The sequence below is a fragment of the Schistocerca piceifrons genome, chromosome 4, assembly GCF_021461385.2.
Source record: "Schistocerca piceifrons isolate TAMUIC-IGC-003096 chromosome 4, iqSchPice1.1, whole genome shotgun sequence".
NCBI lineage: Eukaryota > Metazoa > Arthropoda > Insecta > Orthoptera > Acrididae > Schistocerca > Schistocerca piceifrons.
The window spans coordinates 640,418,111-640,435,256 of NC_060141.1; the positions used below are offsets into that span (position 1 = coordinate 640,418,111).

The window sequence follows — 17,146 nt, forward strand, 5'->3', positions numbered from 1 at the left end:
ACCCTGCCTATCAATTTTGTCTGTCTGGTCGCTTCCTTCCTCTTGTGCCGTCCTTCCTATGTCACCCTCCACAACACCAGCTCCCTTATCTTTTATCCCACTGGTGGCGGCCCCCAGGGCTCTGTCCTATGCCCTCTCCTTTATCTCTTGCATATGGCTGATATGCCCAAGACATCCCCATCTGTCCATCTTCTCCAGTATGCTGATAACACTGTCTTCCTGGCTCTCTATCCTACCCTTCAAAGGTCCCAACACACCCTCCAAACCCACCTTGACAAGTTCACCACTTGGTATAACCAGTGGTTCCTTCGTCTCAACCCCTCCAAAACCCAGACAATCATTATAGGCCACACCACCCACTCCTTCCATCTTCATGATTTCTACCTCACCCTTTATGGTTGTCCCATCCAGCTCATCCCCACCCTGAGATACCTTGGCCTCACCCTCGACTGTCACCTCACCTGGACCCATCACCTCCTGACCATCCAGCAGAAAGCCCATTCCCACCTCTGCCTCCTGAAACTCCTGTCTGGCTGGACATGGGGATTAAATCCTTCCACCATCCTCCACACCTACAAATCCCTCACCTGTCCTATCCTCTGTTATGCCAGCGTTGCCTGGATCTCTGCACCCACCCACTTTTACAAGGCCCTCCAAATCCTCAAACACCATGCACTTCGCCTTGCCTTCCGTATCTGCCTTCCTTCCCCCACATGGTTCCTGTGTGACCTTATCCCCTTCCCACACCTCCTCCTTTTACTCCAACATCTCCGCATCCTATTCACTGTACGCAGGCTTCATCCCCCCCCCACCCCCCACCCCCTGGTTTCCTCCTTCCTCCTTTCCCCCAGCCCATTGCCACACCTGTATCGCTGTATCCTTCCCTCTCTCCACCTGCACACCCTCTATCTACTTCATCAGGGCAATTTTCAGCACCTCACCCTCCCAGATGATGAACTTCGCCATGACATATACCCTTCCTTCCAACTGTAACCTGGCATTGTTCTCCCCCTTCCCCAGGGCCCCCCTTTTTCCTCTCCCCTCCTTCTCCCAGCGTGTATTTTCCTCCTTCCTTCCTGAGTCCCTGCACCCCCTCGGCTGTATTCCTCTCCCATCTCTTCCCTTCCGAGCCCTCCTTCTGTGCGCTCCCCACCTCATCGCCCTTTCTCTCCCCTCCTCCTCGCCTCCTTTCCCCTTCTTCCCATTTCCCTTGTCCCCCCCCCTCCTGCAGATCCTCCCAGGTTTTTATTCGTTATCAGTGTACTACGTTAGTGTTGTGTTTTGGTGCTGTTATACAGTGTCATCTAGTGATGTGGCTTTTAATTGTGTGCTCGACCTGTTTATCGTCCATGACAGTTCCTTGCTATGCCGTCCATCATGTGGCTCTTTTACTTGTTGTACGGACCTTTATGCTCCGGCCATACTTTGCCTGGTGCCTTTTAATGTAGTGTGTGTTTTTTGGTGTAACATACTTTTTTCGATTTTTATCTCCGATTTACAGTCACCACTTTGTATGTCTTCTTTGCTTCTGTTCCACCTTTTTTGTTTCTATATTCCGCCATGTTATCTCCTTTATATTGTTTTTAAATATCTTCCTGTCTCTTTCTGTCTCTTAGCTGAAGAGCAGCACTTATGCTGGCCTGCTCACTGGATCTCGACACAAGTCCGCCGGGCGGATTCGTGCAGGGGACTAGGCGCTCCTTCCCAATCGGAAAACTGCGCGTTAGACCGCACGGCTAACCGAGAGGGCAAGAGAAGTGTACTGATATCATACACCTTAATTTGAGAAATAAATTTCAGATGCTGTACGTTTGGAGCACAGGGGATGTATGGGAAAATCGGAACATAAAAAAAACGAAGCATTTTAGAGGCGGTGCTGCAAAATAATGTTGAAAATCGGGTGGATTGATAAGGTGAGGAATGTGGAGGTTCTCTGCAAAATCGGCGAGGAAAGGAATACATGGAAGACACTGACAAGAAGAAGGGACGGGACGGTAGGACATCTGTTCATAATTTCCGTGGGACTAGAAGGAGCTGTAGAGGGTAGAAACTGTAGAGGAAGAAACAAATTGGAAAACATTCAACACATAATTGAGACATGGGTTGCAAACTCAAGAAAAAAAAATCACTCTCATATGACTGAAGTTACACTTCACGCCCCTTAGCCTTTTAAAATGTGGCATTTTTTATAGATATCTTAAAAATCACAATGCTGATTTTCTTTTCTTTTTCCCCAGAAATGTGATGCTTCTTCAGCTAGTTCCTCGGCTTATCTCAAACACAATGTTTGTTTTCGAAGTCGCATTTCTGCTATTAAAGTATTTTTTTTCGCAACAAGTTCGTCTTTTGTGGCACAGCCGTTATTTTTAATGGGTTTAAAGGGCCAGTAGAAACAGAATATTTATATGGTATTAGTGGAACCCGCTAAATTTAATATCGAATCTTCAAAGTTTTTGGTCCTGTCTTCCTCAGCTGCGTGTAATTTTGCGGTATATTGATAATTTTTACTTATGGACCGTCTGACAGCAACTGAATAAAACACAATTTTAGTGCCATACGTGTGTCGCCTTCATTTTCTGCAGGGCATCATCAGTGGCCTAGAACATGTACATATGTTAGCTATTTAATTTACATTTTTGTCACTGTGCCTATAGGCTATAAACAGTTCTGGTGATTGGTATTTCCTATTAAGTAGTAATGTTTTGAACTGTACTTACAGGTTGCGTGGACAATTTCTTACATATTACGCTCATGTTGCATTTTTGGCGTCGTCCTTCTTCTTATGAATGCCAATTTGAGGTATTTTTCCCACATACCACAGCACATACCAGAGCACTTAAAACACAATAACCATCATCCTACAAACATGGAACAAGAAATGAAAATAATGAAAATAATCAACCATGACAAACATCTTATACAAACGCAAGAAAACTTCCACATCCAGAAAGCCATAGCAGAAAACAAACATGTGATAAATGAACACACATACATCAGCACAGGCTCCCTACTACACGTAATAAAGGAAATGATAACATAAAACAAAAAAACTCTTCCCCACACCATCCGGACACACACACACATTCAGCCACAAAAAAAACCCACACACACACACACACACACACACACACACAGCACATAAAAATTATAACACGCCAAAACACACACACACACATACACACACACAGCACAAAATATTAGATCACACCAAAACACACACACACACACACGCACACACACACACACACACACACACACACACACATACACACTCACACACACACACACACACACACACACACACACACATATATATATATATATATATATATATATATATATATATATATATAAACGGACACATAAATGCATATACGAACACATAACAGATACTTCAATAATTACACTCGAAAGTTTGGCAATAAGATTCGATCTTTGGTAAAAACATTTGACAGTCGGCAACAGAAACCAAAACATTACCTTGAAACAAGCGTTCAGTTCATAGTGCTGTGGTATGTGGGAAAAAACCGCAAATTGGCATTCATAAGAAGAAGAACAACACCAAAAATGCAACATGAGCGTAATATGTAAGAAATTGTCCACGCAACCTGTAAGTACAGTTCAAAACATTACTACTTAATAGGAAATACCAATCACCGGAACTGTTTATAGCCTATAGGCACAGTTGCAAAAATGTAAATTAAATAGCTAACATATGTACATAGTCTAGGCCACTGATGATGCCTTGCAGAAAATAAAGGCGAAACGCGTATGGCACTAAAATTGTGTTTTATTCAGTTGCTGTCAGACGGTCCATAAGTAAAAATTATCAATATACCGTAAAAGTTAATATCGAATGGATGGTACCAAAATTACACACATCGTTATGTAAGGTTAGCATGATTAACACAATTATTTAACAGCGCTTCACTCTTCCAAAATATAAACAAAAATACTCACCTTGAAATATCACTTCAGGTAAAAATGGACAAACAACACCATCTCAATCACGCTAAGTACTGCAACACCTTTCTTGTTATCATTGTAACAAATCATTTGAGTCCTCCGCGGATTGTGTTCGTCGTGTAACCCTCACGTAAACAAACGCATGCTCATTGATTAGTCGATGTCCCTAGGACAGAGCCGAGTTTTAGGCCATGGTAAATAGATGCGCCTTAAGTTTCTCACTGTTAGCATCATTACGAATGAAACTGAGACACTCTGAAGTCTAAAGCAGTAAAGGCCGTCTTGTTTTTGGTAGCCACTATGTTGTTTAAGCCATGTATCTTTTTTTTTTAATTTCAGACTTAGTAATCTCAGACGCAATAGTTTCGATGAGTTGTTGTTTTTGTTACAGTCTTCAGTCCAGAGACTGGTTTGATGCAGCTGTCCATGTTACTGTGTCCTGTGCAAGCCTTTTCGTCTTAGAGTAACTACTACAACCTACATCCTTCTGAATCTGCTTACTGCATTCATCTCTTGGTCTCCCACTACGATTTCCCCCTCCCCCCTCCCCAGTCGTTTCCCTCCAGTACTTAATTGGTGATCCCTTCATGTCTCAGAATATGTCCCACCAACCGATCCCTTCTTCTAATCAGGTTGTGCCACAAATTTCTTTTCTCCCCAGTTGTATTTAGTACCCTCCTTCAGCGTTCTTCTGTAGCTCGACATTTCAAAATCTTCCATTCTCTTCTTGTCTAAACCGTTTATCATACACGTTTCACGTCCACACATGGCTACGCTCCATAGAAAAAGTTTCAGAAAATGCTTCCTGACACCTCGATCTATACTCGATGTTCTTCAGAAGCACTTTGTCTTGCCATTGCCAGCCTACGTTTTATATCCTCTCTACTTCATCTACCAGCAAATATTGAGCTACCCAAATAGCAAAACTCATCTACTACTTTAAGTGTCTCGTTTCCTAATCTAATTCCTTCAGCATCACCTGAATTAATTAGACAACATTGCATTATCCTCGTCGGCTAGCCTAGATGAGTGGTAACGTGTTTGCCTAGTATGCAGTGAACCTCGATTCGGTCCTCGATTGAGTTGGAGATTTTCTCCACTCTTGGACTGGGTGTTGCGTTGTTCTCACCAGTATTGCATCATCACGGACGTGCAAGTCGCCCATTGTGGCGTTACCTGACATAAAACATAACGCGGCAGCCGAACTTCCCTGGATGGAACCGTATGGTCATCAATACCATATCCTCGTTTTGATTCTGTTGATGTTCGTCCTCCTTTCAAGACCTGTACACTCTGTTCAACTGCTCTTCCAAGTCTTTTGCTGTCTCTGACAGAATTACGTTGTCATCGGCAAACCTCAAAGTCTAAGAAGAAGACCCTGGACTTTAATTAATACTTAGTACTGTAACTGACTCATGTGTTCTACCTTTAAGAAATTATTTTCTGATTTTAAAACTGTAGCTTGTAAATCATGTTTGGGCGTTTTAAACTATCGAAAGTATGTGAACCCCTTTCGGAGCCGCTAGGCTTGTTAGTCCTATGTCAAATAATTTTGTCTGAAGTATTTGAAGACTACACGGAAAGAAGGGATTATGTCCAAATCTCACGAGAGTTAGTGGTATCATTATGAAGTTCATCAGATGTACTTTCAGTTGGGTGAACTTAAATGACTGTGATGAATATAGTCACGGCGTTATAACCAGATTAAAATATGGTATACACGGATAAAATGGTCAAGTCCGCCCAATACATGGACAGAAAGAGTGAATTCCAGCAGGTGCGGATTTCTGAGCTGTATTGATTTTTTTGTCTGCTTTTATGGAAGTCTCATTGTTGAATTTGTTCAACGCAAAGTCATTGTTGACCTTTCCTATGTACTGTCGAATCTAACACGGGGCAGATTTGACATTAGCTTCTTTGCTTTGTGCTGTGGTGGAACTAAATTTCGTGCCATGATTTGTGCTACACAGGGCAGCCTTGACAATCACTTCAGCGCTTTGTGGTGTGGTAGATAGAATTGAATTTCATGTAAAATCCAACTGAGGTCAGTGTTTCAACTGGTGATGGAATATCAAGCTGCAGTGGTGAGTCTAGAAAAAGACAGAGCTACAGTAGACAACCTAAAGTATCTAAAAAGCTAAGAACAACGTCACATGAAAAAGGAGAGCATTGAAATTGCAAGAAGAGTTATACTGAATTGCTAACTGATGCAGAGAAGTCTACATTAATATCCAATTTCAACTTGCTGAAGGACTGGAATTAGCAATGTTGTCACCTGACAGGAATGATTTCTGTTGACAATGTACAACGCCAACGGCCTCGCAGAGATGAGACAGTAGCTACTTTTAGTGATTTTACATTTCATTATGAGGTCACAATAATGAGAAACAATATTGTGACAGAATTGTCTGTTTGTCAAAAGGCCTTTATATCACTGCATGGTATTTCAAAGAAAAGAGCAGAAACTATCAAAAATTCCTTAGAAAATGAAGGCAAGGCGCCAGTTGATAAACGAGGGAAACACAGAAATCAAGTTCTTAAACTTTCAACAGAAAAAGAGCAAAACACCTGCCCTCACATGAAGTCATTTAAAGGACAGATCAGTCATTACAGCATAAATAAAACACAGAAACTGTATCTGCCTGAAGAACTCACCATCAAGAAGATGTTTGACACGTTTCAAGAGACACAGTCTACTAGTTCCGTATCATATGAAACTTATCGTAAAATACTTAATACAAAATTTAACATCTCATTCGGTTTCCCTCGAAGTGATACATGCAGTACTTGTGATAAGTTTTATGTATCTTTCAAAGCTCACACACGAAATGGATGGAAAGGAGCACGACTCACGTCCGGTACTCACAGCTTTACTTCTGCCAGTACCTCGTCTCCTACCTTCCAAACTCTACAGTAGCTCAGACGGTAGAGCACTTGCCCGCGAAAGGCAAAGGTCCCGAGTTCGAGTCTCGGTCGGGCACACAGTTTTAATCTGCCAGGAAGTTTCATATCAGCGCACACTCCGCTGCAGAGTGAAAATCTCATTCTGGAAACATCCCCCAGGCTGTGGCTAAGCCATGTCTCCGCAATATCCTTTCTTTCAGGAGTGCTAGTTCTGCCAGGTTCGCAGGAGAGCTTCTGTAAAGTTTGGAAGGTAGGAGACGAGGTACTGGCAGAAGTACAGCTGTGAGTACCGGTCGTGAGTCGTGCTTCGGTAGCTCAGATGGTAGAGCACTTGCCCGCGAAAGGCAAAGGTCCCGAGTTCGAGTCTCGGTCGGGCACACAGTTTTAAAGTTTTAATCTGCCAGGAAGTTTCATATCAGCGCACACTCCGCTGCAGAGTGAAAATCTCATTCAATGATGGGTGACAGCTGTCACTGGCACGACCAAAAGTATAACAAAGATTAACGTGACTGCTGCTGGGTTAACGTGAGCGACTTAAGACCTAATAAATAAAATTACTGGATTTGGTAGTGAGGTTCGACCCCCCTACCCTCCCCCCTCCTCCCCCACTACTCCTTGTACATAAACACCTGCTTAGGCCGGTATTACACTATCAAATTTCTTTGTCCAATTTCTTTATCAAATATCTTTGTTAAAGAAATTCGATGGTGTAATAGGGAACTTTATCAAATGTCGTCAAATATTTGATCAAATCTAGGGCCATGCTGTAGATTTGATCAAAGAAGTCACTTGTCTTCTGTTCACTGCAATGCGACATGTTACCACGTGGACCGCTAGCATCGCTGCAGCGTTCTGTCATCTGTAGTGCTTTTATAAGTACTGCCGGTAAATACAATTGGTGTGTATCGACAACTACAAAATTAAGAGAGATGTGTGAAGCTAATGAGGAGCTTTACAATGTGAGGTACCCTGAATACAAAAGTAGATTAAGAAGATTGGAGACCTGACCTAATCTGACCTAACCTAGCAGGCCGGGGTAGCCGAGCGGTTCTAGGCGCTACAGTCTGGAACCGCGTGACCGCTACGGTCGCAGGTTTGAATCCTGCCTCGACATGGATGTGAGTGATGTCCTTAGGTTAGTTAGGTTTAAGTAGTTCGAAGTTCTAGGTGATTGATGACCTCAGAAGTTAAGTCCCATAGTGCTCAGAGCCATTTGACCCATTTTTTGACTTAACCTAAACCAACCTAACTCTCTGCTGTAGCAAGGAATCGGAGTGTTGCAGTGAGCCTGTCTTCTACAGATATAGCTGTTCTTGAGCGAGTGTTGTACTTTGTGATATGAGGACACACTTCACTGTGCACATACAGAAATGTATGCTCATTCATTCTTAAGTAATTGACGTACGACTTGACGCCCTCCACTATAAGCTCACATAACGAGTTTTGTTGAATGCTTTTATTGTGTCGTCGTAAAACCCACACCTTCACCCGGGTACGTTTCCTTTCCCCCCCCCCCCCCCCCCTTCTTCTCTTCCACATGTGCACACAGTGCAATTGTGGTACATGGAACTGCTGCGGTTAATAACAAGTTGTTGTTGTCAGGCATCTTGAACTTGGATGAAAAATATAACAGTGTAATACCCCGTTTTAGCGCTACGTCAAAGATCTTTGTCAAATACCGGGTGATCAGAAAGTCAGTATAAATTTGAAAACTGAATAACTCACGGAATAATGTAGACAGAGAGGTACAAATTGACACACATGCTTGTAATGACATAGGGTTTTATTAGAAGCAAAAAAATACAAAAGTTCAGAAAATGTCCGAGAGATGGCGCTTCATCTGATCAGAATAGCAATAATTAGCATAACAAAGTAAGACAAAGCAAAGATGATGTTCTTTACAGGAAATGCTCAATATGTCCACCATAATTCCTCAACAATAGCTGTAGTTGCGGAATAATGTTGTTAACAGCACTGTAAAGCACGTCCAGAGTTATGGTGAGGCATTGGCGTCGGATGTTGTCTTTCAGCATCCCTCTAGATGTCGGTCGATCACGATACACTTGCGACTTCAGGTAACCCCAAAGCCATTAATCGCACGGACTGAAGTCTGGAGAGCTGGGAGGCCAAGCATGACGAAAGTGGCGGCTGAACACACCGATCATCACCAAACGACGCGCGGGAGAGATCTTCCACGCGTCTAGCAATATGGGGGATGGAGCGCAATCCTGCATAAACATCGTACGTTCCAGCAGGTGTTTATCAGCCAGGCTGGGGATGATGCGATTCTGTAACATATTGGCGTACCTCTCACCCGTCGACGGTAGCAGTTTTGCTGTCCAGCGCCATCTGTCTGACGTTTTGTGACCTTTGTTTTTTTTGTTCTAATAAAACCCCCATGTCATTTCAAGCATGTGTGTCAATTTTTACCTCTCTATCTACATTATTCCGTGGTTTATTACGTTTTCAAATTTATACTGACTTTCTGATCACCTGGTATATTTGACGATTATTTGATCACAGCTTTGATCAAGTCTTTGACAAAGGAATTTGATAGTGTAATACGAGCCTTACTGACAGTCGTGCCTCCCACGAGCTATTCGTGAGAGGAACAAGGAGAAGGGGTAGTTAGTGGTACCAGAAGTATCCTTCGCCACACACCATGAGGTGGCTTGCAGGCTATTCGTGTATACAGGGTGTTACAAAAAGGTATGGCCAAACTTTCAGGAAACATTTCTCACACACAAATAAAGAAAAGATGCTATGTGGACATGTGGTCGGAAACGCTTAATTTCCATGTTAGAGCACATTTTTGTTCGTCAGTATGTACTGTACTTCCTCGATTCACCGCTAGTTGGCCCAATTGAAGGAAGGTAATGTTGACTTCGGTGCTTGTGTTGACATGCGACTCATTGCTCTATAGTACTAGCACCAAGCACATCAGTTCCTAGCATCAACAGGTTAGTGTTCATCACGAACGTGGTTTTGCAGTCAGTGCACTGTTTACAAATGCGGAGTTGGCAGATGCCCATTTAATGTATGGGTTAGCACGGGGCAATAGCCGTGGCTGGCGTGGTACGTTTGTATCGAGACAGATTTCCAGAACGAAGGTGTCCCGACAGGAAGACGTTCGAAGCAATTGATCGGTGTCTTTGGGAGCACGGAACATTCTAGCCTATGACTTGCGGCTGGGGAAGACCTAGAACAACGAGGACACCTGAAGTGGACGAGGCAATTCTTCGTGCAGTTGACGATAACCCTAATGTCAGCGTCAGAGAAGTTGATTCTGTTCAAGGTAACGTTGACCACGTCACTATATGGAGAGTGCTACGGGAGAACCAGTTGTTTCCGTACCATGTACAGCGTGTGCAGGCACTATCAGCAGCTGATTGGCCTCCACGGGTACACTTCTGCGAATGGTTCATCCAACAATGTGTCAATCCTCATTTCAGTGCAAATGTTCTCTTTACGGATGAGGCTGCATTCAAATTTTAAATTTTCACAATCAACATGTGTGGGCTGACGAGAATCCGCACGCAATCGTGCAATCACGTCATCAACACAGATTTTCTGTGAACGTTTGGGCAGGTATTTTCGGTGATGTCTGGATTGGGCCCCATGTTCTTCCACCTACGCTCAATGGAGCACGTTATCATGATTTCATACGGGATACTCTACCTGTGCTGCTAGAACATGTGCCTTTACAAGTACGACACAACATGTGGGTCATGCACGATGGAACTCCTGCACATTTCAGTCGAAGTGTTCGTACGCTTCTCAACAACAGATTCGGTGACCGATGAATTGGCCTCCACGCTCTCCTGACCTCAACCCTCTTGACTTTCATTTATGGGGGCATTTGAAAGCTCTTGTCTACGCAACCCCGGTACCAAATGTAGAGACTCTTCGTGCTCGTATTGTGGACGGCTGTGATACAATACGCCATTCTCCAGGGCTGCATCAGCGCATCAGGGATTCCATGCGACGGAGGGTGGATGCACGTATCCTCGCTAACGGAGGCCATTTTGAACATTTCCTGTAACAAAGTGTTTGAAGTCACGCTGGTACGTTCTGTTGCTGTGTGTTTCCATTCCATGACTAATGTGATTTGAAGAGAAGTAATAAAATGAGCTCTAACATGTAAAGTAAGCATTCCCTGACACATGTTCACATAACATATTCTCTTTCTTTGTGTGTGAGGAATGTTTCCTGAAAGTTTGGCCGAACCTTTTTGTAACACCCTGTATGGAGAATCTAACGACGATTTTGGACTGTAGTGAACTGGTGCCCCCTCAACCTCATTGGAGTGTTGCAGATGAGGAAGGACACTGAAAGGAACTTGGCAGAAGGCAGCCTGGCCTTGAAACCAATTGACGTAGCGCCCCCCACTCCCCGCTCCGGCAGCAGATAACGTCACGCCGCTGTGCGACTGCAGCGCTCATCAGTGTGTGGGGAGCGGCAGCGAGCAGTACCCAGTCGGCGACATGAGCTTCGGGACCGCGGACGGCGACGAGGCCGGCTCGGCAGCTGCGGCCGCCCCCAGCAGGGAGCGGGAACTGCAGCTGCAGCTGCACCGCCAGCTGAGCCCGCAGCCGCCCGAGGCGGCAGAGCGCAGGCGCAGCGCCGGCGACAGCGACCGCGCCGACGTGCACGTGTGCGTGGCGCCGGCCGGCGACTGCCCGGGCGCGGAGGCTTGCAGGCGCACGGCCGCGGGCCAGCTGGTGGCGGCGGTGCTGCCGCAGCGCGCACAGCGGCTCGGCCGCGTCGCCGTCGAGCGCTGCCGCGGCGTGCACCTGGGCCACGTCACCTACGTGCTGGGGCCCGTCAACTTCACCAGGGTCCTGCAGAAGAACACCATCTCCCAGCAGATCATCGTCACGTCCGACGACGCTCCCGGTTAGTATCAAAGTAAAAGTCAGAAATTAATGTGATATTGGGATGATACTTCGCTATAAAACTTCCCTGCAACTCCCTTGACAAAGATCAAAGATCTATTGTAGAAATAATTCAAAAGCCAAGATCACTTAAATACTGTTTTCTGGATAACTGGTTTCAACAAACTAAAGGTGCCATCATCGGATCTGTATATAGATTAACATTTATAAACCATTTGGATACAACGATACATGAGGCAGACCATCTGATATAAAATCATTGTCACAAAAATTAAGACAAGTTCTGATTCCTCTTCCATTCGTCCAGCAGGAGCAGTAACAAATAATGTGATGGCTCTGAGCACTGTAGGACTTAACTGCTGTGGTCATCAGTCCCCTAGAACTTAGAACTACTTAAACCTAACTAACCTCAGGGCATCACACACATCCATGCCCGAGGCAGGATTCGAACCTGCGACCGTAGCGGTCACGCGGTTCCAGACTGAAGCGCCTTTAACCGCACGGCCACATCGGCCGGCAATTAATGTGATCCAAGATCCATTGTAAGTGTCACGATGTATGATGGGGCAAACTGAAACACGTAACTGTTTCGAAACAAATGAAACAGTACAATGTAATCCAGAATGAGATTTTCACTCTGCAGCGAAGTGTGCGCTGATATGAAACTTCCTGGCAGATTAAAACTGTGCGTGCCGACCGAGACTCGAACTCGGCACCTATCCTTTCGGGGGCAAGTGCTCTACCATTTTTTTTTTTATCGTTGTGTTTGGTCGTTGCGGATGTCACATGACATCCGTTCGAGTTCGTTTTGTTGATCCTTCCACTCAGATTTTGATTACAGAGGCCAACCAGCTTTCTGACCGAACACGCTCAGCTACCGTGTCGGCTTTCTCATTTTGATCGTTTTCGTTCGTTTCATCTGCTCGGGGCGGACGTCGCAAGACATCCGTTTCAGTTCGTCGTTGATCCATTAACTCAGTTTTTTTATTACAGAGGGCAGCTAACCCTCTGACCGAACACGCTGAGCTACCGTGCCGACAGGAGAGCTTCTCTAAAGTTTGGAAGGTGGGAGACGAGGTACTGGCAGAAGTGAAGCTGTGGGGGCCGGGCGTGAGTCGTGCTTCGGTAGCTCAGATGGTGCCGGCACGGTAACTCAGCGTGTTCGGTCAGACGGTTAGCTGCCCTCTGTAATAAAAAGGACTGAGTTAATGGATCAATAACGAACTGAAACGGGTGTCTTGCGACGTCCACACTGAGCAGATGAAACGAACGAAAACGAGCAAAATAAAATTAAAAAAAAAAGAAAAAGCATGGTAGAGCAATTGCCCGCGAAAGGAAAGGTCCCGAGTTCGAGTCTCGGTCGGCGCACGCAGTTTTAATCTGCCAGGAAGTTTCAGTACAATGTAATGTTTCGAAACGCTGTTTCGAACAGTGAAACAGTTTGTGTTTTGTTATCTAATAAACCTACACTTTTTATCATCTTGAATGTCTACTGTATAAGTATGTCCATATAAACACATATGAGGTGCGAGAGCGCTAATCATATCGCAGAAAGTATGAAACTATCACTTAGCCGTCTTGGCAGTTTCGTGTTTCCTGCAGCAAATGCGCTGCTTTCGTGTCGTGTGACTTTCATACTTTTCAATTGGCTGAGGACAACCATGGCTGAAGACAGAAGAACCACCACGAACGGAGCTGGAGGTGGGAGGAAACTGCAGAAACAACGCATATGCTACTGGGATTCCCACATTCCGTTAGTATGGGTAATATACCCATCCTGCTAATTTCCATGCACACAAAGGGAATCATTGTGGATAATAGGCACAGTGACTATAGTCTCACAAATAATGACAAATAATTCGAATAAATAACAAAATATAACAGAACAAAGTTTTGTCTTTCAAGGTGTTTCGAACCGTTACTATATAAATTCACCATGTTTGCCAGCCCTTCCCGTTCACCATTACACTATCAGTGATATCTCAAACAGATTGCTTGCAATTATACCTACATCTCTAGTAACTGTCACTCTACGCCTTTTTTTATTCGAAATGTTGTAGGCTTACTTGCGTTTCCTAATATGATTACTGTACACGAACAGAGAAGCGTATGTTGTAAAAAAAGTGTAATTTAACTGAATGATTTTCACATATTTATTATTGTGAATGTGTATAGTACGCGTTGTTTTATTGTTTGGTTAGTGTTTATAAAGCAGATGTTACGCCATTTCGGAATAGGAGAGTCAGCTAGAAACGAAGCTTTATTTTCGGATATCTTAAGCTTCATACTATTGCTTGTCAAAAAGAATTCGACACTCTTGAAAGTGTTTCACGAAGTAGTATGTTGTGTTTCAGTACCTGTGCTCGAGATCGAATCTGGTCCGGTTATCCGAGACAGGGTCGGAATGAAACACCACTGTTTCGAAACAGTGAACCACAGCCGTTCCGAAACACTGAAACAGTTCCACGCATCGATACACTGTATCGAAACATAGAAGCAGTGGCCAAGTCTAGTAGCTACATCTACATTTATACTTCGCAAGCCACCCAACGGTGTGTGGCGGAGGGCACTTTACGTGCCACTGTCACTACCTCCCTTTCCTGTTCCACTCGCGTATGGTTCGCGGGAAGAACGACTGCCGGATAGTCTCTGCGCGCGCTCGAATCTCTCTAATTTTACATTTGTGATCTCCTCTGGAGGTATAAGAAGGGGAAAGCAATATATTCGATACCTCATCCAGAAACGCACCCTCTCGAAACCTGGATAGCAAGCTACACCGCGATGCAGAGCGCTTCTCTTGCAGAGTCTGCCACTTGAGTTTGTAACGCTATCACGCTTACCAAATAACCCTGTGCCGAAACGCGCCGCTCTTCTTTGGATCTTCTCTATCTCCTCTGTCAACCCGACCAGGTACGGATCCCACACTGATGAGCAATACTCAAGTATAGGTCGAACGAGTGTTCTGTAAGCTACCTCCTTTGTTGATGGACTACTTTTTCTAAGGACTCTCCCAATGAATCTCAACCTGGCACCCGCCTTACAAACAATTAATTTTATATGATCATTCTACTTCAAATCGTTCCATACACATACTCCCAGATATTTACAGAAGTAACTGCTACCAATGTTTGTTGCGTTATAATATAAACATACAATAATGGATCCTTCTTTCTATGTGTTCGCAATACGTTACACTTGTCTATGTTAACGGCCAGTTGCCACTCCCTGCACCAAGTGCCTATCCGCTGCAGATCCTCCTGCATTTCGTTGCAGTTTTCTAATGCTGCAATTTCTCTGCATACTACAGCATCATTCGCGAAAATCCGCATGGAACTTCCGACACTATCTACTAGGTCATTTATATATATTGTGAAAAGCAATGGTCCCATAACAGCCGGCCGGAATGGCCCTGCGGTTCTAGGCGCTACAGTCTGCAACCGCGTGACCGCTACGGTCGCAGGTTCGAATCCTGCCTCGGGCATGGATATGTGTGTGTGATGTCCTTAGTTTATTTAGGTTTAAGTAGTTCCAAGTTCTAGGGGAGTGATGACCTCAGATGTTAAGTCCCATAGTGCTCAGAGCCATTTGAACCATTTTTTTGTCCCATAACACTCCCCTGTGGCACGCCAGAGGTTACTTTAACGTCTGTAGACGTCTCTCCATTGAGAACAACATGCTGTGTTCTGTTTGCTAAAAACTCTTCAATCCAGCCACACAGCTGGTCTGATATTCCATAGGCTCTTACTCTGTTTATCAGGCGACAGTGCGTAAGTGTAGGGAACGCCCTCCGCAAGTCAAGGAAAATGGCATCTACCTGGGAGCCTGTAACTAAAATTTTCTGGGTCCCACGAACAAATAAAGCGCGTTGGGTCTCACACGATCGCTGTTTCCGGAATCCATGTTGGTTCCTACACAGTAGATTCTGGGTTTCCAGAAATGACATGATACGCGAGCATAAAACATGTTCTAAAATTCTACAACAGATCGATGTCAGAGATATAGGCCTATAGTTTTGCGCATCTGCTCCACAACCCTTCTTGAAAACTGGAACTATCTGTGCTCTTTTCCAATCATTTGGAGCCTTCCGTTCCTCTAGAGACTTGCGGTACACGGCTGTTAGAAGGGGGGCAAGTTCTTTCGCGTACTCTGTGTAGAATCGAATTGGTATCCCGTCATGTCCAGTGTACTTTCCTCTGTTGAGTGATTTCAGTTGCCTTTCTATTCCTTGGACACTTATTTCGATGTCAGCCGTTTTTTCGTTTGTGCGAGGATTTAGAGAAGGAACTGCAGTGCGGTCTTCCTCTGTGAAACAGCTTTGGAAAATGTTCAGATGTGTGTGAAATCTTATGGGACTTAACTGCTAAGGTCATCAGTCCCTAAGCTTTCACACTACTTAACCTAAATTATCCTAAGGACGAACACACACACAACCATGCCCGAAGGAGGACTCGAGCCTCCGCAAACAGCTTTGGAAAAAGGTGTTTAGTATTTCAGCTTTACACGTGTCATCCTCTGTTTCAATGTCATTATCATTCCAGAGTGTCTGGATATGCAGTCTCGATCCACTTACTGATTTAACGTAAGACCAGAACTTCCTAGGATTTTCTGTCAAGTCGGTACATAGAATTTTACTTTCGAATTCACTGAACGCTCTACGCATAGCGCTCCTTACTCCAACTTCGACATCGTTTAGCTTCTGTTTGTCTGAGAGGTTGTAGCTGCGTTTAAATTTGCAGTGAAGCTCTCTTTGCTTTCGCAGTAGTTTCCTAACTTTGTTGTTGAACCACGCCGGGTTTTTCCCGTCCCTCACAGTTAGTATCGTCACTTGCTCAGCATTTTTCTGTGGTTCAGCGATATTTTCACAAAGTAAAGCTGTCAGCACATGGTCCGCGTTTTTTAAACGTCAACGCTGAGGATGTCGAATTCACCCGCCAGGTTAGCCGAGCCCGTTAACGCGCTGCTTCCTGGACTCGGGTAGGCGCGCCAGCCCTGGATCGAATCCTCCTGGTGGGTTAACGACGAGGATGTGATTTTTAGGCGGTTTTCCACATCCCCCCAGGTGAATACCCGGCTGGTCCCCACGTAGCGCCTCAGTTCCACGGCTCGAAGACATCTGAACACTTTCGCACTTTTCCAAGGAGTACACTAGTCGCAGACAGTTGGGGGGTGGGGGGGGGGGGGGTACGGGGTGGCGGCGGGAAGGGCATCCAGCAACCCCTTTCCACTAACGTTGCCAAATCCGTTCCTAACAATGCCACCCTGCGTCAGTGCGGGACATGGTACCAATGAAAGAAGAAAGAAAGAAAGCTGAGCATGACGAGTTCAGTGTACTGCCACAGTCCAACATAACAGTCACGACACTCTCAGTCATTTTTGTTATC

At 44.8% G+C, this 17,146-nt stretch overlaps 1 protein-coding gene across 1 annotated transcript in view; it reads left to right on the forward strand.

Annotated features, from left to right (window-relative positions):
* LOC124796084 (peptidoglycan-recognition protein LE-like) overlaps nt 1–17,146 on the forward strand; it is a 110,948-nt gene that overhangs the window by 6,800 nt on the left and 87,002 nt on the right. The window contains exon 2 of the mRNA XM_047260170.1: nt 11,451–11,766. Coding sequence (XP_047116126.1) covers nt 11,451–11,766 — 316 coding nt within the window. The remainder of the gene's footprint in view (nt 1–11,450; nt 11,767–17,146) is intronic.